The sequence below is a fragment of the Fundulus heteroclitus genome, chromosome 4 (assembly GCF_011125445.2).
Source record: "Fundulus heteroclitus isolate FHET01 chromosome 4, MU-UCD_Fhet_4.1, whole genome shotgun sequence".
Taxonomy (NCBI): Eukaryota; Metazoa; Chordata; class Actinopteri; order Cyprinodontiformes; family Fundulidae; genus Fundulus; species Fundulus heteroclitus.
Window position 1 is genome coordinate 8,777,733 of NC_046364.1, and position 22,980 is coordinate 8,800,712.

Sequence of the window (22,980 nt, forward strand, 5' to 3'; positions counted from 1 at the left end):
GTCTTTGTGTTTTTGTTTTTTTTTTTGTATTTTTTTTTTTTTTTTCCATGTGACACTTGGTGCCTTCAGCACCACGGGGTTGCAGTGTGTTCACACAGACTGTGACGATGATAAAACTATGCCGAGCATTTTGAACGGAGTACAGGATGCAGCTCTTGTTCAGTAAGCCCTCCTCTTGACGTGAGACGATTGTTCTGCCTCGTCACCAAGCACTGGTCCAGCCAGTTTAACGCCATTCTCTGCTGCCCAAATTTCAGCTCCGCAACACCTCTCCTTTCAAGACATTAACACCTTCACTGAACACAAGTTGGACTTGAAAGCGACAGAAGGTAGCTGAAGGTAAATGGGTCTGCTTTATTCTAATTATGTTTTTAATTTATTGTTCTGCTACTTGAGAATTCAAGATAATCTTATTTATTGGTGTTGGACAATAAAACAGCTTTGTTGATGAGGCTACTAAAATGTACATGACATTAAGACGTAAGTAGCTGCTTGTTAAAGGGAATATAAGATGGGTTTTCTTTCAGTTCCTGCCAACTGCTTGAAAGACTGGATATCTCGACATAAACGGAAAGCAAAGCCATGCAATCAGCTTTTGGACATAGATCGCCAATAAAAGATTCAGCTGTGGTCTGAAGCACATTTACTCAAACTATGTCATTAAATAAAACTTTGTGGCATTAAAAAAAAAAAAGGATCAACACCAATGTCTGATCATGAGCCGCTGGCAGAAAAAAAAACAGGACCTTTTATTGTCTATTAGCCACAGAAGCAACTTTTCCTCAATAGCTCAACCTTATTTACAAGCAACTAATGTTGCTCTCATGAACTGTTTAGTTTCACCCTGAGTTCTGTTGGTCTTTAAGTGAAATTTGGGACTATACTGGCAAATCTTTCAACTGATAACGCATAAAGATGAACTAGACTTAAGGGGGTAGTAAAAGTAAAAGCTGAGATTGTATAATGTAACAAGGACTGTAAATTTACTAGATAAGGCAAGTTTTTTTTTTTTTTTTTTATAAAGCATTTTTAAGTAATAAGATGATTCAAAGTGCTGTACATTAACAAAATAAAAAGGGAAAAACATTACAGAGGCAAGCACATTGCATTGGAACAGTAGCTGCAGGTCTGATGCAGTATAAGACATCTTGGACAACAAAATTCAACATTAACATTTAAAAACTAAATGCTGCTTCTCCATGTTTAGTTCTGGGTCTGCTCTGCTTGAGTACATTGGAGCCAGACGACCTGAGTGGTCTGGAGGGTTGATCCGCTGATAAGTCTGTGATGTATTTCGGTGCTAAGCCATTCTGGGATTTATAGACTAACAGAAAAGTTTAAAGTCTGTTCCCAGTGGAAGGACTTTAGAACTGGGGTTATGTGCTCTATTTTCTTAGTCTTAGTGAGGACATGGGCAGCAGCGTTCTGGATCAGCTGCAGCTGTCTGATCCACTTTTTAGGCAGACCTGTGAAAACACTGTTGCAGTAATCAATTCTACTAAAGATAAACGCATGGTCCAGCTGAGACATTAGTCCTTTAATCCTGGAAATGCTCTTCAGGTGATAGAAAGCCGACTTTATAACTGTCTTTAGATGCTTTTGGAGGTTCAGGTCTGAGTCCAACACTACGCCCAGATTGTGTTTAGAAATGTGTGGATTTATCCCTAAAGACTGACCTGTCTTTAACATTTAATGCTATTCTAACAAAACACTATGAGTCACATAAGAAATGGGTGCATACTACATTGTTTTTTGCATAAAACTGCAAAACTGGTTTACCTGTGTAGAGGATGGAGTTATTAAAATAAGAGTTGCAAAGATATGAGTTTGTGAATCCTTTAAAACGGTTCAGTTTTTCTTGTTCGGAAACCTTAGCAGTTTTATTTCAACAAAACAACTTGTTTGGAATCAAAAGGTTTGTTTTAAGTTTGGCTGTCATCCGTCGGGGTGTGCCGGTTGCAGATGCATGGACAAAATCACAAATGCAAGGCCTTCCTCTGATGGTGGATTGTTGCACAAAATGGTGCCATTTTAAAACGGGCCACAGTGTGCACTGGTTTGGTGAACAGAACCACATTTGCAACAATACTGAATGCAGTTGGTTGACGATCCAGAGGTGGGCACAGCAGTTTGAATATATGGTAATTCAATTCAGTTTATTTATAATAGCAACAGTTTACAACAAATATCTCAAGTCACTGTATGCGAAAAAAGTCAACCAATCCAGTAATGTAGACAGAACGTCAGTTACTACATTCAAATTTCATCTCAGTTATTGAACAATGCAGTCATTTTCAGTTCATTGTACAAATTTAAATAAAATTCTGCTATCTGAGAAACCCTTGACGGTTTAGTCACTGACTTGCAGCATTCACTCCTGAACGAGCATGTTAACAACAGTGGACAGGGTTATTTAATAGGGTTGTTAACTTTGCAGCAATCCCTCATACCAAACGTTCATGTGGCGGCGACAGAATGGAAAACACCCCTTTTCTAAGAAAGAAACCTCCAGCAGAACCGGGCTCTGCGTGAACGCCCATCTGCCGTGACCGACTGCTGGTTTCAGAAGACGGAACAGACACACAAAAAAACAAAAACACTGTCCAGGAATACTTTCTATGTGAAAGAAACTTCCATCCATCCATTTTCTAACACGTCTATCTCCAGCTGTCAATGGGCGAGAGGCGGGGTACACCCTGGACAGGCCACCAGTCTATCGCACTGTGAAAGAAACTTGTTTTTTTTTATTTAAATACTAAATATGCAGCATTTATTGATATGTTTATTGAATAAAATAAATGTTTTTACACCAGGATGCTATCAGCAACCATCTTTACAGTCTAAGTGCTGTTTTATGTAATACATATTCACGTATGCAATGTTTTATGGGTCATATGAAAGAAATGGGTCACACATCAGTGTAAAGGAAATGCAATCATCGCGTTCATTCACTTAAAGATTAAATAACAGCCGTATGACGTTCCATCCTCTCAGATATCACACAGCCGTTGGTTTTATATTGGCTCTTACGCTGCCTTTATGGTCTTGTGATACTCAATTTGCAAGACTCCGTGTCTGTAATTTCCCTCTGGGATTATTAAAGTATTTCGGATTCTGATTCTTATCTGTGGATTGTGAAAAATAAACTGCACCATGCTGTCCATCAGACTCCATGTCCTCCTGAGGAGCTGAGATGCTGGACAGATACAAGCTGGGTGTCCTGCTGCAGTGGCTGATTGTTTTCCTGCTGAGCCCGGCCTGCGAAGCCTCCTCTCTGGGCCTCACAGTACATGTTGTGCCTCTGGACGACGATGGAGGGAAAACGGTGGGCAAAATCTTCCTCTGTTCTGAAAAAAGGCTTCCTGTCTCTGTCTTTAAGTGGGATCTGAGCACTGATTTTATTAACGATATCTGTTCATATGATACAAGCATATAATGACCTTTTACATCATCTTTTGTTTAAGCCAATATGAAACCTAATCCTGAAGAACTGAAAGAGGCTTTAAGTTAACTTTGAACCAATCATTAAATATCTGTGCAACAATTTGTGTTAATTTATGTTAGAATTGTTCAAATCTGACATTATTCCATTAGGTAAAGTATACCAAGTTTACTGTTGCCTTACTTTTATATGAATACCTCAACTTGAAACAATCTGGTTCTTTGAAGCATTTTCCCTCACAGATTGAATCTGTTTTGCTTTTTCAGGTCAAACCTAAAAAGTTTCAGACCATCTAAAAAAATCATACAAAGAAAATCTGTAGTACATAAAAAAAATATATATAACATAAATTCACATATTTTACCACTAAAATCAACCTGCATCTATGCAAACAAGTACCTTAACCATCTGAAACTCTTGGCTTGCTTCACCCAGGCCTAATTACAGCTTGATCTGTGGAAACATGATCACTCCAGAAGCTGTTTGACAGCATGAAGTGGGCTTAAAGTTTTTAAAAAGTAACACATCATGCACCAACATGAAGAAATTCAAAAACAGATAATAAAATCCATAACATCTATCAGTCTGCATCTAAAGCCCCCCCCCCCCCCCCCCCCCCCCCCCCCCAGACCACACTATCATCATTTAAGATCACGATTCAACAATAAGAGATTTGATTGCTGTCCAAAGAGCAGCCCAGAGCCTGTTTAATATTTTCCCAAAAAATGTATCTTAATGATCTCCAAGACCTTTGGTAAAATATTCTGACCAGACAATAAAGGAGCCTTTTAAAGCCGTGTGTTCAGTTAGATCTGATGTAAAACTAACACTGCATTTCAGAAGGAACAAAAACAAACATCAAATTATGACTCAACCGTAGTAGTTTGATGATCTGGGGACGCTTCAGGACCTGTAAGTGCTGTAAGTGATGGATCCATTAATTATGGTCCCTAACAGAAACCCTGAAGGAAAACGTCTGTTCCTTAGTTATGATCTTAAACCTAAGTATGCTGAGGTCCTGCAGCAAGACAACGGTCCAAAAAATACACACAAGTGTGTCCAACACTGGTTGGCACGAAATAGACCATGTGGTCTGATATTAAACTGGACATTTGTGCTTTAAAACCTTCTAATGTGTCTGAATTCAAACAGATCAGTCAATCGGAGATGGGCGTCATTCCCTCACAGCGACGTAAACGGCTTTTACCTTTATAAATTGAAAACAGTTTTTCTTTTTGTATTCACTCAAGTTATCTTTGATATAAAATTTGAACTGATAATCTAAAACATTCAGGTGTGACTAAAAGCTAAGGGGAAAAAAAAAAAACCTGAGGAAATCTGTAAGGGAGCAAGAGCTGTCGTTTATGATTTTGTCCCTTTTCCTCTTGCAGGTACGGGCTCATTTCAGCGTCATCACTCCCTCTCCTTGCCCTGATTTAGCAGCGGTCTGTGCAGCAGGGGAGGACTGTCAGGCCCATCGTACCTCCCTACCGTTCAGCTACACACAACCCAGCCCAGCCTGGTGTGTCCGCCAGTGGCAGAAGACCGTACCCAGCAATTATAAAGGGGTATTCAGTTTAGGGTAAGAAATCTCCATTTATTACTCCTAAACTGTAAACACGTAAAATAACAGAATTCCCAGCAAGGTTTTTATTTTTTTTTCAAAAGCTTCTATAATAAATACATTGAATTCAGATTTGCTGACTTGTCTGATGCAAGTACATGCTACAGTGCCTGACTGCTGCTTTTTAGAGTTTTGTTTCCAATTTCATAATTTAAAAAGGCTTGACATACACAAATGCGTACTTACTGTACACCTCATCTTCACAAAACCCAGACACACCCAGTCTCATTTCTAAGGTTTTACAAATGAGGAAATAAAGCGTTCTTGCTTGTGATAAAATTACAAAAATAATAAATCATGAACATCATCAGCTATTACACATTATTGTCATTTAACAAGTATAAACAGACCTGCGCTCGGTGTGTCCAAGTGTCCATGGCAAAGAGGAAAGGAATCCGCCATGATGTGAAAATAAATGGGGTCCATCATACGATATAGAGAAATAGGCTTACACAGGTACTTGTCCTATTTACCTCTTTTAAATTTAGTAGTTTTACAGTTTTGTTCATTTCAATAAGGGATCTTTTTCGTATAAAAAGGAGCGCTCTGCCAGAGCAGGTTTCGTACCACATGCTTCAGATTTGCATCTTCCTTAGTTTAAAAGTCATTCTCTGTAAGTTCTGTATCGTCTACTGTAAGGAAATTTGATAAATTATGTCCACCAGCACAAGATTGTTCAAAATTAAATCAGTTTCATTCATTTATTAATTTAGAAAGCACTTTAAAACACACAAATAAGGAGACCAATGCGCATAACAACAAAACCCCACAGAAAACAAAATAATTCAATCTGCTAAGGAGCATTAAAAACTTTTCTGAACAAATCTGTATTTCATTTGCTTTTAAAAACACTCTGTTCATTTATGGGATGAAGGGCCAAAGGAAGAAGGGTCCAGAGCACTAGTCCCACCCCAGAAAAGGCCCGGTCCCCCTAGCGCTCAAGCCTGTTCCTTGGATCATCCACTAGAACCTGACTGGATGACCTGTAGGTCCTGTCACTCTTACAACCACTTTAAAGTTCAGATAATCAAGGAGGTGTGAAGCCATTAAGGGATTTAAAAATGAACAATAAAAGTTTTAAATCACTTCCAAAACGAACAGGAAGCCCGTGTGAAAAACAATGAGCACACATCGAGGGTTGTTGGTTAAAACACCCAGATGCATTCCGGACAAGCTGGACAAGCCAAACAAAATAAAGTCAGTCTTTTGTTCAATCAAAAAAAGCTTTTTGCTCAAAATGGTTTGATCAGACCTTTTAATTTATCGTAGTTTCCTTAGAGTTGAGTGGCCCAAACAAGGATCTGAATCAAAATCTATTGAAACAGGACACGTATATTACAGTAATCTTAATATATTATAGAACTTGATTATAAATGAGCTTTTTTTGGATAATTTGTCTCCATAAATCTTTAAAATATAAAAAAATTAATAGAAATGAACTGAAACATTAAGGTAAAACATGGTTTGATTAAAATGTGCAAAGTATTAGAGGGTAGGAGGAAAACAATGGTACAAATTGGTGAAGAGGCTCACTGACCTGAAGCAAATAGTATCTCCCGGGGGGAAACCATTCAGCAATGTTGTAAAGCAGCAGATAACTTCCCCACCAAGTTTACCCCAGAGGTCCTACAGAGCAGACTCAGTAGGACCTCCATTAGCATTCAGACTGTGAAAGTTTAGCTGGTTTGCAAAGGTTACCAGAAGGAAGTGTGCCAGGGAGAGCTGCTACGGCACGGTAGAAAGAAATGGAAGCCCATCAACCCGACTAAAATGCTCTGCTGGAACATTAGAAGAGCTCCACGTGAATTAATCCTCTCAAACTACAATGAACTGAAGCCAGTTAGTGAAAATGACCGGACCAGAATGTTCTGTCACAATTTCAGACGCTGACGAGGCCATTCAGAAGACTTCATGGTGCCTATACTCCAGCTCTGTGTTTAACTAGGAAGGTTTCTGAACAGATTTCAGCGATCTCCAGAAAAGCCTTCCGTCTGAAACACGGATCTGGAGTCGGTAATATTTTTATTCCAAATGGAGCTGGAATAAGGAATCCTTTTTGACCTTTTTCTGATTTTTCTCTGGGCATCAGCATCTAAGAAGAGTCCTGTGTGTTGTTCCTCTTTTTGATACACTGCTTTTTCATTTTCTTAATTAGATAACAATACACTTGTAACATTTGTTTTATTTGTCGGAGCATTTATTGGTAACTTTTGAGGGTTGCTCAGTTCCCACTTCTTCAGGCCATAAACCTTTAAAAGGGTTTAAAACTTGTGACTACAGTACATCTACCTCTTGATTAATTTATCTCTTATTGTTGATTTTGTTGGTTCCCTTGTTCAGGTAATCTCATGTAAAAAACAAAAAAAAAAAGAAAAGTTAAGTACTGTTTCTGATGTACTTTTATATTTATTTTAGGCTCCATTCGGCGTTTTATGTTGCGATAAATGCAGACCCAAAGATTCGGGCCAATAACGGGAAACTCAACAGACCTCCTTTTGTGGCTCTCCCACCTCCACTAAGGTAATACACTCATGTAGTACTAAAAAGCTTCTTCACGGTCACCAAAGGGTTTTGTGATATATTTTCCTGTAAAGCTAAATGAAATGAATTAAATATAAGCTGTTTTTTTTATAGCTCAACAATATAGAGGAACATGTATTTTTAAGTTTTCTCCCTCTCCATTTGCTGGTTGTAAATATGAGACGACCTGTTTGTACTCTAGTTCTTTCTTTCATCACTCTCATTAGGCCACAGCAGCTAAATCCCAAGTTAAAAACAAAGAGTGGACAAAAAGTTGGTTTAATGCTTTGTCGAGTTTTAGTTCAGTATGTATCTGAGTCCGGGGGAATCTTTCTGCTGCCGCCATGTTCGCCACAGCTGTTCTACTTAGGTACTGAATCAGGATCTGCTGCTGCTCCTGATATTATCATAACTGTGCTGTTGGATCAGGGCCAGTGTGAATTGTCCCGTCGACTTCCATGTCTCAACGAAGGACCTGGACGGGGACAAAGTCCAATGCCGCTTTGCTCGTGCCGACAAGGGAGAGTGCCGGGACTGTTTTCCTCACTCTTTTCTGGAACTGGATGAGGTAAATCTAGGTTTCATGACGTTAAATGCCGTTTTCCAGCGGGAAAGAGTTGAGATGGGGTTTTATTTATAGATCTGGTGAGTTTTGTTTGACATTAAGTACACGAAAATTAAACCGTGCTGTTGTCAGGCGGCTGGTGGGAGAGGCAGGCAAGTTGGAATGAAAAGAATATACAGTGTTCACTGTGGAAGAAGTCAAGTATACAGTGTGACTTTTTTTTTTAAATCACCTTTAAAAAATGACAAAGCAGCGCTTAAATTAAAGCCAAGCTCCAGGAATTTTATAGCAGCTTTAAATCAAAGCATTTATATCCACAGTTTGTTTAAAAAGCCAATGCCTGTCTTAATATGCAGGCTTTACACTTCAGTAGGACATTTCTCCCACCAGAATGGAGGGGCTTAAACTACTTGTGCAGGTGATGGTTGGGGTCCACCAGGACTTCTCTGGCTATGATTATTGATCTGGAGTTGAATAAGACCATAAGACCATATATATATATATATATATATATATATATATATATATATATATACAGAGAGAGAGAGATAGATAGATAGATAGATAGATAGATAGATAGATAGATAGATAGATAGATAGATAGATAGATAGATAGATAGATAGATAGATAGATAGATAGATATCGGAAATGGGAAACAGTAAATTGCACCCATGAGAGCACAAAAAACAACTGTATATATATATATATATATATATATATATATATATATATATATATATATATATATATATATATATATATATACAGAGAGAGAGAGATAGAGATAGATAGATAGATAGATAGACAGACAGACAGACAGACAGACAGACAGACAGACAGACAGACAGATAGACAGATAGATAGATAGATAGATAGATAGATAGATAGATAGATAGATAGATAGATAGATAGATAGATAGATAGATAGATAGATAGATAGATAGATAGATAGATAGATAGATAGATAGATAGATAGATCATACGCTCAATGGTCTGATTTGAGGCCATGTTTCTATAAGTTGCACTTATTTGGTCAAATGTCAAAATTTCCATTTGAAAGTGGCAGGCTCCTACACGCTGCCATTGTGGGTTCCTGCACAGCGGCAGTCCACCACGCCCTAAGGGATGGGTTACATGCAGAGGACATGTTTCATTGGAATGTATGCTGCAATTAGAGATTATTATTATTAGTAGTAGTAGTAGTATTATTATTATTACTATTATTATTATTGTTGTTGTTAATATCGTTATGATGATTTCTATTATTATTATGTCCTCCAGCTAAATATTCACCAGCACCTTCCAACCAATCAGATACCATAATTTGCATGGGTCGTGTAGCTCCTAATGGCTGTTTTTCACAGACTAAATTGAGAAGTCTCTGCGCGTGTTCAACTCTTTCTCTCACCACTCAGCTGAGTTGTGTAAAAGTTAAGAAAGCGACACGTTAAGAAATGTTACACCACCAGCTGCCTGCCTGTGAAGAAATATTTTCCATTTTCTCATGTGACAACAAATTATTTGTGCAGTAAAACTAAGTTTTGATTGCACATTTAGGTCTCTCAGCTGAAAGCACGAAAGAGTCTCTTTACATTATCAACGCAACTTTGAATGAATGCATCTAAACTGTTTGTTGATTTTTATGTTTTAAACGTGTAGCCTGACTCTGTATATAAAGTTTTAGTCGTGCTCAGCTATACTCTAATCCCTGCTTGGTTTAAACTTTTGTGGAACAGGAGAGCTGCACTCTGACATTCACTGGAAATGCAGCCCCAGGACAATACTTCATCTACCTGATGGCAGAGGACTTGATTCCTTCGCCTCCGTCGAGACAGATTTTAAACAACCCCCCTCTCAGCTCTGTTCCTGTGCACCTCTCCCTCACCGGTGAGTCTGCTCTTCACAGCCCCGTTTAGCTCTGATTGCACCTCAGGTAAAACATCTGGTCCTAACAAGGAGCAATCATTAAATTCCCAACTACATAGTTTGACATATTATGTCATCAAATACTTTAAATCTCCGGGATGTCCAAACCTTTCATCACATGGGTCACAATTGTTAAGTCAAAAGTACTAGGGGGACAAATATGCACTTTAAAAAAACAACTCAAATTACCCAAACGGTGTATTATGATTTAAAATTGTTTTATGACCTGCTCCACCAAATATATGCCTGCAATATGTTAACATTAATTTAATTTAATAAACAAATTAGTCATATTTTCTGTTGAAAGGGGAATGCGCAAATCACTGTAGATCCAAAACTTCAAAATGGGTTTTGTACGTATGCCTCATTAAAAGATGGTCAGACCATTTACAAATTCCTTCAGTTGAAAAAAAAAATGCACAAAATATTTGTCTGTTTTCAGCAATCAAAACAGGATTTGGGTCATGAGCAATACATGTAATACTTCATGTATTTATCCAACTTTAATAAATAATAATTCAATGCAGATTTTGGTGCACCAAAGTCTGCATTTGAGTAAAAGCCATTGTATGTGGTCTTATTTACTATGAAATCAACGAGAATGTAAAAACGTTGTTAAAAGACAAACACTTTTATGTTATATGTGACATTTTCAAGGGCGACATTTAAAATTGTCTGTGATAATTTGGCCCTATTTAAAAGGAAAAAAGGTCTCCATCTGTATCTAACCACTTGTGCCAGTGGGCCAAATTAATTTTTAATTGCAGTTAGGGGGCCGCCCAAAATCAGTCCAAGGGTCGCAAATGGCCCCCGGGCCCCACTTTGGACACCCCTGTCCAAAGTGGACAGGGGTGTCCACTTTGTTTGGCAAATTGTTTGGCAAATGTTCTCCCCGACGTACAGACAAAAGGAAAAGCTTTTTTGTGGTCACAGATTATGTCTTTCCACCCTGGCATGGTGTGAAGGTAATGACCCACATTTTCCAGAATGAACACAATGACTTTATTAAAAAGCCAATTACAGCTGTCTGTTTCATAATTCCTACTGAAGCAGGAAGGGTGGCGTTCCTCTGTTACATGCGGCTTCTTCATTTCAACTTAATCTTCTTGAAGTAATCATGACAGAGTGTTCTTCTTCAGGGAATGTACTTACATAACTACAGTCATGAGTGATTACCTTAGCTAATTGGGTTGCTGAAACAAATTGAATTCCTCTATTGTAGTTCATTTAAAATTTAAAAATAAAATTAATTATCCTGAAGAGTTAATTTTGTCCTGTTGCTTTATAAAAGATGACAAATTAGTTGGTACCTTTCCATAAAACGTACACAATGAATACATAATGAATGTATTGCTTATGATATGTTTAACTCAAATCATACATTGCTTTTATTATTGATTCAGCTGAATTTTGCTTGTGATCAAACTAATGAAAATTACATGTCTTGTTACTTGTTGAGGCGACTTAACAAATATCTGAAGTTCTGCCTCTTCAGTTTAAAGGATCTTCTCAGAGAGAAAAATTTAAAATCTTGTCGACGTCCACACTTTTTTTTTGGTGGGTACCAATAAAGATATGTTAGCATATCTTTACAAAAATCAATACATTTGTTTTGTCGATTTCTGATGTCAGTCTATATATCACATACCAAAAATATGCAGGTGCAGATTTTTTTAATTTTTTATTGAATCACTTTACAGGAAAAAGGAAGCATTGCTTAAATGAGCTGTGATGATACCAACCAATATGTCTGCACCTGTATCAGTTTCTTAGATCAAGAGTTGAATAAAAGCATCTGATAAAGACCATGATAAAAAAAAATTAAGCAGGAAGAATATTTCCTGGATAACCAATCCTCAGATCTTTAATTGCTTCATTAGGTAGATTAATCTTTGTCCTAATTGCATATACCAATTGTGTTATTTGATTTTTTTTTTAAACATCTCTGCTGTCTCTCAGTGGAGGAGTCGGCTTCCAGCTGCAGTTCTAGACCCCTGCCCTTAGACGGGACCCCGGAAAGAGACTCTGTGCAGTTCATCCTGCCGTTCCAGGAGGCGAAATTCAACGCTTACTACAATGCGGTCCAGGAGAGGTGCGTCATACAGAAACCTTTAAGATTACTCTTCTTCCTGTAAGTGTTGCCAGGGTGTGGTGTTGCACAACCTGTGTCTACTGCAGACACAACAGGAGCTCACCCAGCAGCGGGAATAGATGGTGTTGTTTTATTACCACATCCTAAACCCAAGAAGAAATGCAGCGTCTTGGTTTGCTATAGAAATTGTAGCTTTACTTCACCTGCAAACACCTGTTTGTTGAATTATTTTTATTTGCACTGATCCACTCTGTTTTTAAAACCTGAGCTGAATATTTAATTAATGTTGTGCTAGATGTTAACAGTCACATATTATTTTATACATACAGTATCTAAGGCCTTTTACACAAAGTATTACTTTATCTTGTTCAGAACAAAAAAAGCTCCTTTTATTCTACCTTTGTACTTCCATGCAATGTTGTATAAATGAGACTCCTGATGTTTACTGAGGTCGTCACACAAAAGTAGACTAAAAGCAGAAAACCTGATTACTTTAAGTGCTTCAGTAAAAGGCAACAGGACCCTTTCACAAACTGATTTATACCCATTTTGACTTTTTCAAATTTCAGTTTGTATTTTCAGATAGACTAACGCAACATAGTGCATAATTGTGAAGTGATTGTTAAGGGATATTTTTTATTGACAATCTTTTTAGAAATAAAATTCTAAAAAAACTGTGAACTTCATTTAGACCCCATTACTCTGAAAGCTCAGAGTAAAATCCAGACATTTTCTTTGTTTACTTGCAGTGTTGTGGAGATAGCGGTGGTCGGCCCCCCTGACCTGTACAGGGTTGGCTTTGCGTCCGTCGGCCCCCTGGCGAAGATGACCATGGCCTGGATCCGCTCTGAAAACAACCTGACTCAGATTTTGCCCGTCTGTTTTGTTGCAAACACCAAGAGGTCTGTAATTATATTTGTGAAATCCTTAGTTATTAATAGGTTCAGTGTTGCTATCCACTTACAGGTTTGTTCGGCAGACAGCAATTATTTTACTTGCTACAACGTTAAGATAGGGCTATAAAAGTATTTTTTTTCTGGATCTCAGATGAGATAAATGCTGAATTCTTATTGTTTCCAGAATATGTTTAATTTTTCATGTGTTTTATTCTTGATCTATACTGTCTGCACACATGTTTACGTCTTTGGTTAAGTTTTTTTTTTTTTTAACGTACAATCTTTACGGAAGTCTTATTACACTAGTAGCCTATTTAGCTTGTTATAGGAGCCAGGATATTAGCAGACTGTAAAATGGTCTGATCTGTTCTTCTTGTTTTTCCAGTTTTCAGTCAGAGCTGCGATGCCTGTGGCTGTACCAAAGTAAGTGTTGAACAAACTTCAGAAGAATTATAACGATCAGTCACAGATAGTTTCATTTGTTCAGACTGCTAAAATGTATGTTTTCTAATCATTTCAGGGGAAATGAGAACACTTCCTGCTGGAACCGGTTGAGTTACTATTAATATTTTTGATAAATCCCAGTGTTGTGTGTGACATGAATCTTTTGATTTGGTTAATCGTGTCTCTGGCGATGTTTAAACTAACCAAGGATCTGCTGCTGATGTCTGCCTGTAGAGCTGCGGTGCAACCAGACGGAGATGTCTCTGGTGCTCCCTGTCACCTCCCTCGTTGACGTCGACCTGACTAAACTGCAGCTCAACAGCCCCACCTGCCCCGTCACTTACAACAACACACACTTGACTGCACACATACCCCTGGGTGGCTGCGGCACAAAAGCTGTGGTAAAATGTCTTTCCTGTCCTGTTATTGAAGATTTTCTGAAGCTTTTCAGCGGAGCTAAACATCATTGAGATGCATTACAAGTTTGAAAATTCCCATAGATTACATGAGGAAACCAGCAAATCGTGATTTCAATGTTATGAAAGTTAATTAAAAGCATAGATTGCATTTTTAATTTATAGGGGTTCACACTAACGCTCTTAGCATCTTCATTTTGATGAAAAAGGGTCAAGACCAACTTAATACTGCAGACAGCAATGTTGTACAAAAGGGCTTTAAAAAGCCAAATGAAGAAGTATTAGCGGTGTACCACAGACTATTCAGACTTTTAAAAAAGGATTAAAAACATTTCTTTTTAGCAGGACATATGACTTTTAACATTTTACAATTATGCTATTGATTTTATTCATCAGTGTTTTAAAGCGATGCTTAGTTTTAAATTTTGATTTTACCCTTCTATGATGATTTTACCTGTAGCACTTTTTCTTAAATGTAAAGTGATAATAAAATGTCTTATTATTATTATTACCTCAATAAAGTATTAAAAACACCATTAAAATTTGATAGTGCTGCTATCGTAAATAAAGACAAAATAGGAGAAAAATGCTGTAAAAGATTTAAACTCAACTGAAGTGAAAAGCTTTTCAGCTTTTAAAGATCTCTACTGACACAGCTACTGCATTTTTTGTTCAGTCACTTTAAAAAAAAAACTCTGACATTTCAAATTAGTGAAGGCAAACAGTTTTACAGACATTTAAACCGGATCACAATGGCATTATGGAGTATTATAAACCTGCAGTGCTGTGAAAAAGTATTTGTCCCCTACATATTTAATCTGTTTGTGCCATTTTGGACACTCTTATATATTTTAGATCATCAAACTAATTTTAATGTCTTTCCATCCAATTTCTTTGCCCGCTTAGTCCATGTAAGGTCAAAGTGCTAGGGGCATATAGGTCAGCAGTCTATTTTAGGGCAACACAGAAGACCAACCGGACAAATAGCCATGCAGACACACACACATTCACTACTGAGAACAATGTTTTACAACAGTTTACCCAACATGCAGTCTTTTTGAACTGAGGGAGAAAGAACCAGGGCGTGCAGGAGTAGAACACGCATACTCCATGTAGATGTGCCTTGCTGCAGCTGTGCCACCATACAGACCTCCTGATTTAACGCTGGTTAAATTATTTTAGGGATAAAAACAATCCAAAAAAGAAAATCAGGCATGAACGCTTCTGCAGGGTATTAATATATTTTTTGATTGTTCCGTGAGAAATAATGCCTTTGATCAATGAATATTTACACCGCAAAAAAGGAATTAAAAAATGTGTTTAAAATTAGTTTATTTATCCTCGATTTGAGCAGGTAAATAAGATATCTGCCTATGGAATGAGTATTTCGACCCTAAAATAAGATCAATAGATATACTGTACTTGAAATAAGATGAGTTGTTTTAAGTGCAAAAATTGGCAGATCATTTAAACTTGACTTCTCAAATTTTTAAAAAAATACTCACCTGTACACTTTGACTTCTCCTGCAGTCTACATTTAAAGTGTTTACTTTAAAATAACTGCTGCACCTTATACTGTTTTTTAATTTTTACTGCAATTTACAAACTGTATGCAGCAAAATTTTGTTCTGTACACACACTGTGCATACAAAATGACAAATAAAGTTGTCTAAGTCTCTAAGTCTAAGTCATATCAAGAACAAATACACTAATTTCAAGAAGAATTCACTTGCTTTTAGTTCCCCTTTTGCAGTGTAGCTCACATAACATTTCAAGCTCGCATGTATTGTGCCTGCCCAAATCTAGTCATAGAGAAAACTTTTTTTTTGCACATCACTTTGATGAAACATTCTGACTTTTCTTGATATTTTTGCCCCCTCAGCACGCTGGTTCAGAGCTGGTTTATACCAACACCTTGAAAACTGTGCATCAAACCATGATCAGCCGCCGGCCCTCCCTCATCCTTCCTCTGGCCTGCCGGATCCCGGGGGCTCAGGTCGAGGGGCCGTATTACCTCCTCGACATGCCCACAGAGAGGGAAACGTTTGGGGAGGTTAGAGTCTGGTTAGAGTTTCACCTCCCAGGACAGGGGCCCCTGTCCAGATTCACGTCCACGCCCAGGTTTCGCTCCAATTTCTCACCACAAGCGAGAGCTCGTCGGGACGCAGCTTTGAATAACAACACTCAAACTGGTTCACAACTTAAAGAGATGGTCAAGCAGCTGGACCTGTACGTGATGTCTAACTGCAGCGTCAGTCGAGCTGAGATGATAGTGACAGAGTGCATGGAGTCTGAGACGGAGGACTTTACAGGGAGCGAGCCTATCTTAGAAAAAGGGTGGGTAATATGTTTTATTGCTTTGTTTGGACAGTTTTCTTGTTTGCTTTGATTCTTCCTTTTATTATTGTTACTATATGCATCCTCCTGAATTTAGTTGAATTTGCAGTGGAGGATTAGATATATTTGATGATCGCTCGTCTCTAGAAGGAGATGTTAACACGGATCCTTTGGTTCAAATTTTCTTTATCAGGTGCATGATGTCCAACAGCACACTGGAGATTATAACAGAAAAAAGCACTTCCAAGATCTTCCGCCTGAACATTAACACAATGAAAGTCTCCGGAACAAAGGTCTGTAATACCATTCAGTAACATCCATAATACACCGTATGCTTGATTAGTCTGCACATTTCACAAGTTTCACAATGTGAATAAAATAGTGGTTGATCCATTACCTTGGGTCGAAATGAAAACTTTTTTGTGACTTTTCAGAAGATAGAGAGCAGTTAATGCCTTTACAAGCTATGTAATGTATTTTATTTGAATTTTATGTGAAAGAACACCATGAGGTGGTGGATAATGACAAATGGCTTTCAGCATTTATTTTATGAAAAAGTGACAATTTAATCTGATACTGCCTTCAGAGGTAGCATAGTTAGTAACAGGAAACTGCAACACTAAGACCAAGGAACCCTGCAGAGTGGTCAGTGTTGTCTGATGAACCATTAGCATGCTGTACACAGTTATTGATTTAGTTGTGAGCAGCAGAGATTATAAAGCTTAACAGCAGCTGGGAGGTACAATCTGCGGAAGCGCTCCTTGGAGCATCTGTGATGCAGCAGTATGTCACTAAAAGAGCTCTCCAGCTCTGCGACAGCCCCGTGCCTGGGGTGGGAGACATTCTCCATCAGTGATGTTAATTTTTTTTACAGTCCTTTTGTCTCCCACCACCTGCACCGGGTCCAGGGAGCATCCCAGGACAGAGCTGGTCCTCCTAATGAGCTTATCCAGCCGCTTCCTCTCAGCTACAGATAAGCTGCTGCTCCAGCAGACCACACTATAGAAGATGGCTGATGCCACCACAGACTTAAAGAAGGTCTTCAGGAGCGCCGCTTGCACTCAAAAAGACTTCAGCCCCCTCAGCAGGTAGAGTCTGCTGTGACTCTTCTTGTAAAGAGCATCAGTGTTGTGACTCCAGTCCAGTTTATTGTTCAGGTGAACACTTAGGTACTTATGAGAGTCCACTATCTCCACATCGGTTCCCTGGATGTTCACCTGAGCCAGTGAGATGGGTCTGTGCCTGCTAAAGTCCACCACCAGCTTCTTCATTTGCCCTGCATTTAACCTGAGATGGTTCTGCTTGCTCCAGTCTACAAAGCTCTGGGTCCTCTGTCTGTACTCAAAGTCATCCTCATCTGTGATGAGACAGACTGGTGCAGAGTGAGCTGATGGAAGAGTCTGCCTTATAGAGGGAAAACAGAAACGGTGCCAGCACTGTTCCCTGCGGTGCTCCTGTGCTGCAGATAAACCTGCCTGAAAACACAGCCCCATGTCCTCACATACTGTAGTGGATGATTGAAGTAATCCAGTATCCTCTGGGACAGGTGGTGGTCCACTCCTGACCGCTCCAGCTTGTCCTTCGGGAATTCTGGTTGGATGGCATAGAAAACACTGAAGAAATCAAAGAACACGATCCTCGCGGTGCTCCAAGGATTCTCTAGATTGGCCACAACTTAGTATAGCAGGTAGATGATGGAATCATCCACCTTGATGCCAGGCTGGTAGCCAACAGTGCAGTGGATCCAATAAAGACCTCACCAGGGGGCGAAGATGGTTAGGCATCAGGTCTTCATCATGTGTGAGGTTAGTGCTACCGGCCTGTAGCTGTTGAGGTCTTTGGGATGTGCGGTCTAAGGCAGTGGTACCATGCAGGAGGTTTTCCCCAGCTGTGGCACTCTCCTCTGCTTCAGGCCGATGTTAAACATTGACCCCAGGATGCCACACAGCTCATGCGCACATCACCTCAGGACCCTGGAGCTGATGCCATCCGGACCTGCAGCCTTCCTCACTTTGGTCTTTCATAGAATTTTCCTCACTTGGAGCTTTGAGAAGGACAGGGTGGTGGAGGGGGGCTCATTAGTGATAGGAAAATGGATTCAACCAAAATGCAGGGCAATGCTGGGACAAAAAATCTTTTAGAGGCTGCAAAAGACCTTGGACTGCAGTAGAGTTTCACCTTCCTACAATGGAACTGTTAAGATCAAACCATATGCATGTGTTAACTTTGGCCAGTAAAGGTCCAGGCCTAACTCCAGTTGAGAATATGGGGTAAGATTTGGAAAATACTTTCCATCCAATCTGACTGAGTTTCGGAGGTTTTTACAAAGAGAAATTAGCTAAATGTTCTGTTTCCAGACGTGTTAAGCTGGTAGATATGGTCCGATGAAGTATTGACTCAGAGGGACTGAATCTAAATGTATACTTTTCTTATTTCTATTATCAAAAATAAATATATAAATAAATAAAAATAAACATCCATCCCATTCTTTGCCCTTAACAATTATGCTGTATTTGGTGTTGGTCCTGAAACATAAAATCCTGGCAAAATACATTAAAGTTTGTGTTTGTAATGTGAGAAAATGTGAATGAAGTTCAACACAAATAGCTATTGTTTTCAGGCTTGCATTAAGTTATGTTCTAAAATATAGATTTGTGCTGTTTGTTCTAATTGTTAACGCCACCTATTTATACTTGCAGATGTATGTTGAGTGCAAACTCAATCTGTGCATCGCCACCAGGCCCTCTGACAAATGCCCCGATCTGTGTGGCAACACGAGCCGCTCCAGTGTTCTGGTTGACAGCGTGTTCACAAGCACATATTCTATCCGCTCTGGGCCTGTGAGTCTTATGATGGAAGACTTTATGAACAGAAACGAGTCAATAAGTCCAACACCATCTAACAACGTAACCGACGCTCCTCCAAGCAATGTTACATCGCCTACTGAACCCACAAGTCTCAAACCAGCAACTCCCAAACCTGGATCTCCCAAACCACCTACCTTTCCAGGAAGTACTCCACCATCTTCTCAGATTCCCAATATGACTCCCACAAATGCCACGTCCACTGGTAATACTACTACATCTCAAGGTAAGAGATCCGCTTCAGTGGTTGCTATTATTTATTGATTTATACTAGACAATTTATGCAATATCTTGATCAAAAATTTTGATGAAGCAGTTTAAAGTACTTGCAATTCAGCACAGAACCTCTGGCAGATTTAGGTTTAAAGTGATCTTTTAATTTTAGCAATTAATGATTATGGTGGTGGCAAAAAAGCCTTCCAATGTCAAAGATTTGGAGCTCCGCACCAAAGATACGTTAGCAACTAAATTAGTAGAGACATACAACAAGATGGTAAACTATTGTTAAGGGTTTAGATGATGTATTACAACTTTTTTCCCCCCGTTGATTGTTGAGAGGAGCAAGCCAAGGCAACTTTATTTGTATAGCACATTTTCATTCAAAGGTAACTCAAAGTTCTTTAACATGGAATTTATTAAAAACAAACTTAAAACCTGAAATACGACACTTAGAAAGAGTTTTAATAAAAAAATACTAATGGTAAGCAATGGCAAATAGAAATGTTTTTAAACTTGTTTTAAAGGAGCTTAAAGTGGGAGCAGGCTTATAATTCACAGGAAGCTTATCCAGATTTTTGGAGCAGAAATACTGAAGGTTGCTTCTGCATGTTCTGTTCTGATTCTTGGACTGGTGTGTAGGTTTGATTCAATGATCTTAAGGGTCGTAATGGTTTATAATACTGCAGGAGATCCAAGATGTAGTTAGGGCTCTGACTAGTAAGTGCTCTGTAGACCATTAATGAAATTTTAAACTCTACTGTCTGAGCAATAGATAGGCAATATAAGGACCTCAGAATAGGACTAAGATGATGGTAGTACTTTGTTTTTGTAAGGACTCTAGAAGCAGCAGTTTGAATAAGCTGTAGTTGTCTTATTGATTTTTTTAAAAACTGCATTACAATAGTCAAGTCTGCTGAAAACAAATGCATAAACTTATTTTTCAGAGTCTGGTTGAGACATCAGTCGTCTTATTCTGGCAATATTTTTTTTAGGTGATAATGTGCTGTCTTTATGATAAGTTTAACGTGATTGTTGAGAATCAGGTCAAGGTCTTGCTGATGAATGTATTGAGTTCAGGTCTGTAGTTACCTGTGAACACAAAAAAAAAGGTTCCTTTCATAAAGATCTAATTTAAGCCTGCTGAGCACTGTGCCAGACACACCAACCAAATTTCCTAGTCTAGATAGTAAGTCGTGATCAAACTCGAGGCCAGTTGTTTTAAATAGCACCATTCATATGCAAGGCAAGCTGAAGTGCTTTACAGGGCGTCATCGGAAGGACAGAAAGAAAATAAAGCATGAGCATAATAGCAGTGCATTAAAGAAAAAGATTTTACAATACATAAATTAAAGGCATAAAAGCCAAAAGGAAATGTTGATTAGTCAAACGCTGCAGGGAACAACAATCTTTTCATCACTTATTTTTGGGAGCCAAGAGTTTCCAGGCATTTCGGATTTTCAGGGAATTTGTTCCTTAGTTTGGGAGCATAAAATCATAAAAGCTGCTGCTTCATGCCGTTCAGTTCTGGTCCTGGGAACACTGAGTGAACAGATCTCTTAAGAAACCTAGCTGGCCCTTTATCGTCTAACGGCATAATTTTTAAATCTATCTGACAGGGAGCTGTTGCAGTGATTTACGAACTGATGTGAAATTATCTCGTATCTTGCCGTTTGTTAGGACTCTGGCAGCTGAGCTTTTGCTGCCTGTTCAATTTCTTTACAGAGACCAGCGACCGCTTTTCTGTGTCCTGACTTATGGATGCCTTTATTCTACTAATGTTTCTAAAAATGATAGTATGCTGATTTAGCAAAAGACATTATGCGGTTGTTAAATTTATATAAGAGTCTAAAACTACACCCAGGTTCCCAGAGTGCTCTGTGGTCTTTAGCCCCTTTGAGTCTAGTTGAGCGCTGAATTCGATCCTTACATTTTTCGTGGCCAAAAACCTTGGCTTCTGTCTTATCTGCTCTATGCTGGAGGAGAAGACATCCCCACACTGCAGAAACGGAACATAAAATAAGTAAAATTTTCTTAAAATTGGTGTATTTGTCCTTGATTTGAGCAGGTAAATAAGATTATCTGACAATGAAATTAGTATTTTTACCCCTAAGATAATTAGACATCCTGCACTTGAAATAAGATGATGGAGATGAGTTGTTCCTATTTTAGGTGCAAAAATCTTATTCCATTGGCAAATAATCTTATTTACCTGCTCAAATCAAGGACAAATACACTCATTTTAAGAACGTTTTGCTTATTTTAAGTTCCGTTTTTGCAGTGGAGTTTTTTTTTATTACCGAAGAAATGCAAGTTTCATTTTATATTGAAAACAAAATTTGTGGTTGAATCAAAAATACATTTAAACCTGAATTTCCCGGTGGTATGGATAACTTTGGGCTTTTTACCTGTTGTAAATAATCACAACCCAGATCTAACTTTGTATTCAACTTGTGTCCTGTTTCCTTTTGCAGCTCCAGAAGCGGCCGCATCCTGGATAACTGGTGTGATTCTGATGAGTATCAGCATTTTCCTCCAAATGAACCTTCTTCAATGAAAAAGCTGCTGGACAATGACCTGTCAGACCATGGAGCAAAGCATTTTTCTGTTAGGGAACAGTGCAATTGGTAGACAAGGTGGCTGTTTTATATTTAAAAAACTGCTCCATGTTAGCCTGACAGTTGAGACCTAGCTAAGCTTATGGACATTGTTACATTATTTACTTATTCCCTATCGTTAAAGCAACATATAGAATTCTTAAAAAAAACTTTTTTAATTTTACTTACTGTACAAAAGACAACACGTTTGCTTCACTCAGTTGATGGAAACAATGCATCTGATAAAATGCAAAATGAAACAAGCGATATTAAGAAGACCAAAAAAATAATTAAAGCAGTCAAAATGAGATGGTTTTTTTTAGATGTTCATATTTTTAGATGAACATGTTCTTATTTGCTGTTACTTGCTCCTTCAGTTATTTTTTTCCTGACATGTTTCATGAATTTGATCAAATATATTCATTTGTATGCCAGTCTGAAAAAGCGTGCACACATGCTCACTTTCTTTCAAAGAAATAGATGTCTTTGTTATAAGTGTTATAAACCATTTATGTATTGTTGACATTAAATACCTATATGCATGCTTACATTTTGTGTTTTGTTACAAGAATGTTCTAACAGATGAAAGGTCAAATGCTAAAATTAATACATGACATGCATCGATCCCTTATCTGTTTTTAATAAACAATTCTTATAACATACAGTGCTGTGAAAAAGTGTTTCCCCTCTTACTGATTTGTTTTCTTTTTTTTTTGTCGCACGTTTCATATCAACGAACAAGGTTTAATATTGGCTAGAGATAACCTTAGTCAATGTTTTCAAGTTATTTCTGGTGACTTTATTGCTTAAGAACATGCCATAGTGGATTTAAGTTGGGACTTTTATCAGGCCACTCTAAAATGTGGTTGTGCAACCTAACCCAAGTTTGCTTGACCTTAAAGTCGCAAACTGTTGGCCGAAAACTCTCTTTGGGGTTTTTCTTGTTGATAAGGTTCCCTTTCTGAGAGAAATGCTGTTTGTTTTATTAGACCGGTACCAACGGGACACACATTTTCCAGAAGGTTACACTTTCACCTTGT

At 38.3% G+C, this 22,980-nt stretch overlaps 1 protein-coding gene across 1 annotated transcript; it reads left to right on the forward strand.

The window, feature by feature from the left end:
- Positions 1–242: 242 nt before the first annotated feature.
- Positions 243–22,602, forward strand: LOC105930133. Its single transcript, XM_036136006.1, has 15 exons — positions 243–339; positions 3,168–3,325; positions 4,834–5,024; positions 7,482–7,586; positions 8,016–8,154; positions 9,889–10,039; positions 12,038–12,170; positions 12,920–13,072; positions 13,452–13,489; positions 13,587–13,616; positions 13,745–13,911; positions 15,809–16,263; positions 16,457–16,556; positions 18,963–19,353; positions 21,818–22,602. The coding sequence occupies exons 2-15, from the start codon at positions 3,194–3,196 to the stop codon at positions 21,898–21,900; spliced, it is 2,268 nt and encodes a 755-aa protein (XP_035991899.1). The 5' UTR covers positions 243–339; positions 3,168–3,193; the 3' UTR covers positions 21,901–22,602.
- The last annotated feature ends 378 nt before the right edge of the window (positions 22,603–22,980 follow it).

Excerpts from the sequence above, each read along its gene's own strand:
- LOC105930133 (XM_036136006.1), top strand. The coding sequence starts at position 3,194 with ATGCTGGACAGATACAAGCTGGGTGTCCTGCTGCAGTGGCTGATTGTT. Across the intron at positions 12,171-12,919 it reads TACAATGCGGTCCAGGAGAG|TGTTGTGGAGATAGCGGTGG; the intron begins GTGCGTCATACA and ends GTTTACTTGCAG. Across the intron at positions 16,557-18,962 it reads TGAAAGTCTCCGGAACAAAG|ATGTATGTTGAGTGCAAACT; the intron begins GTCTGTAATACC and ends TTATACTTGCAG.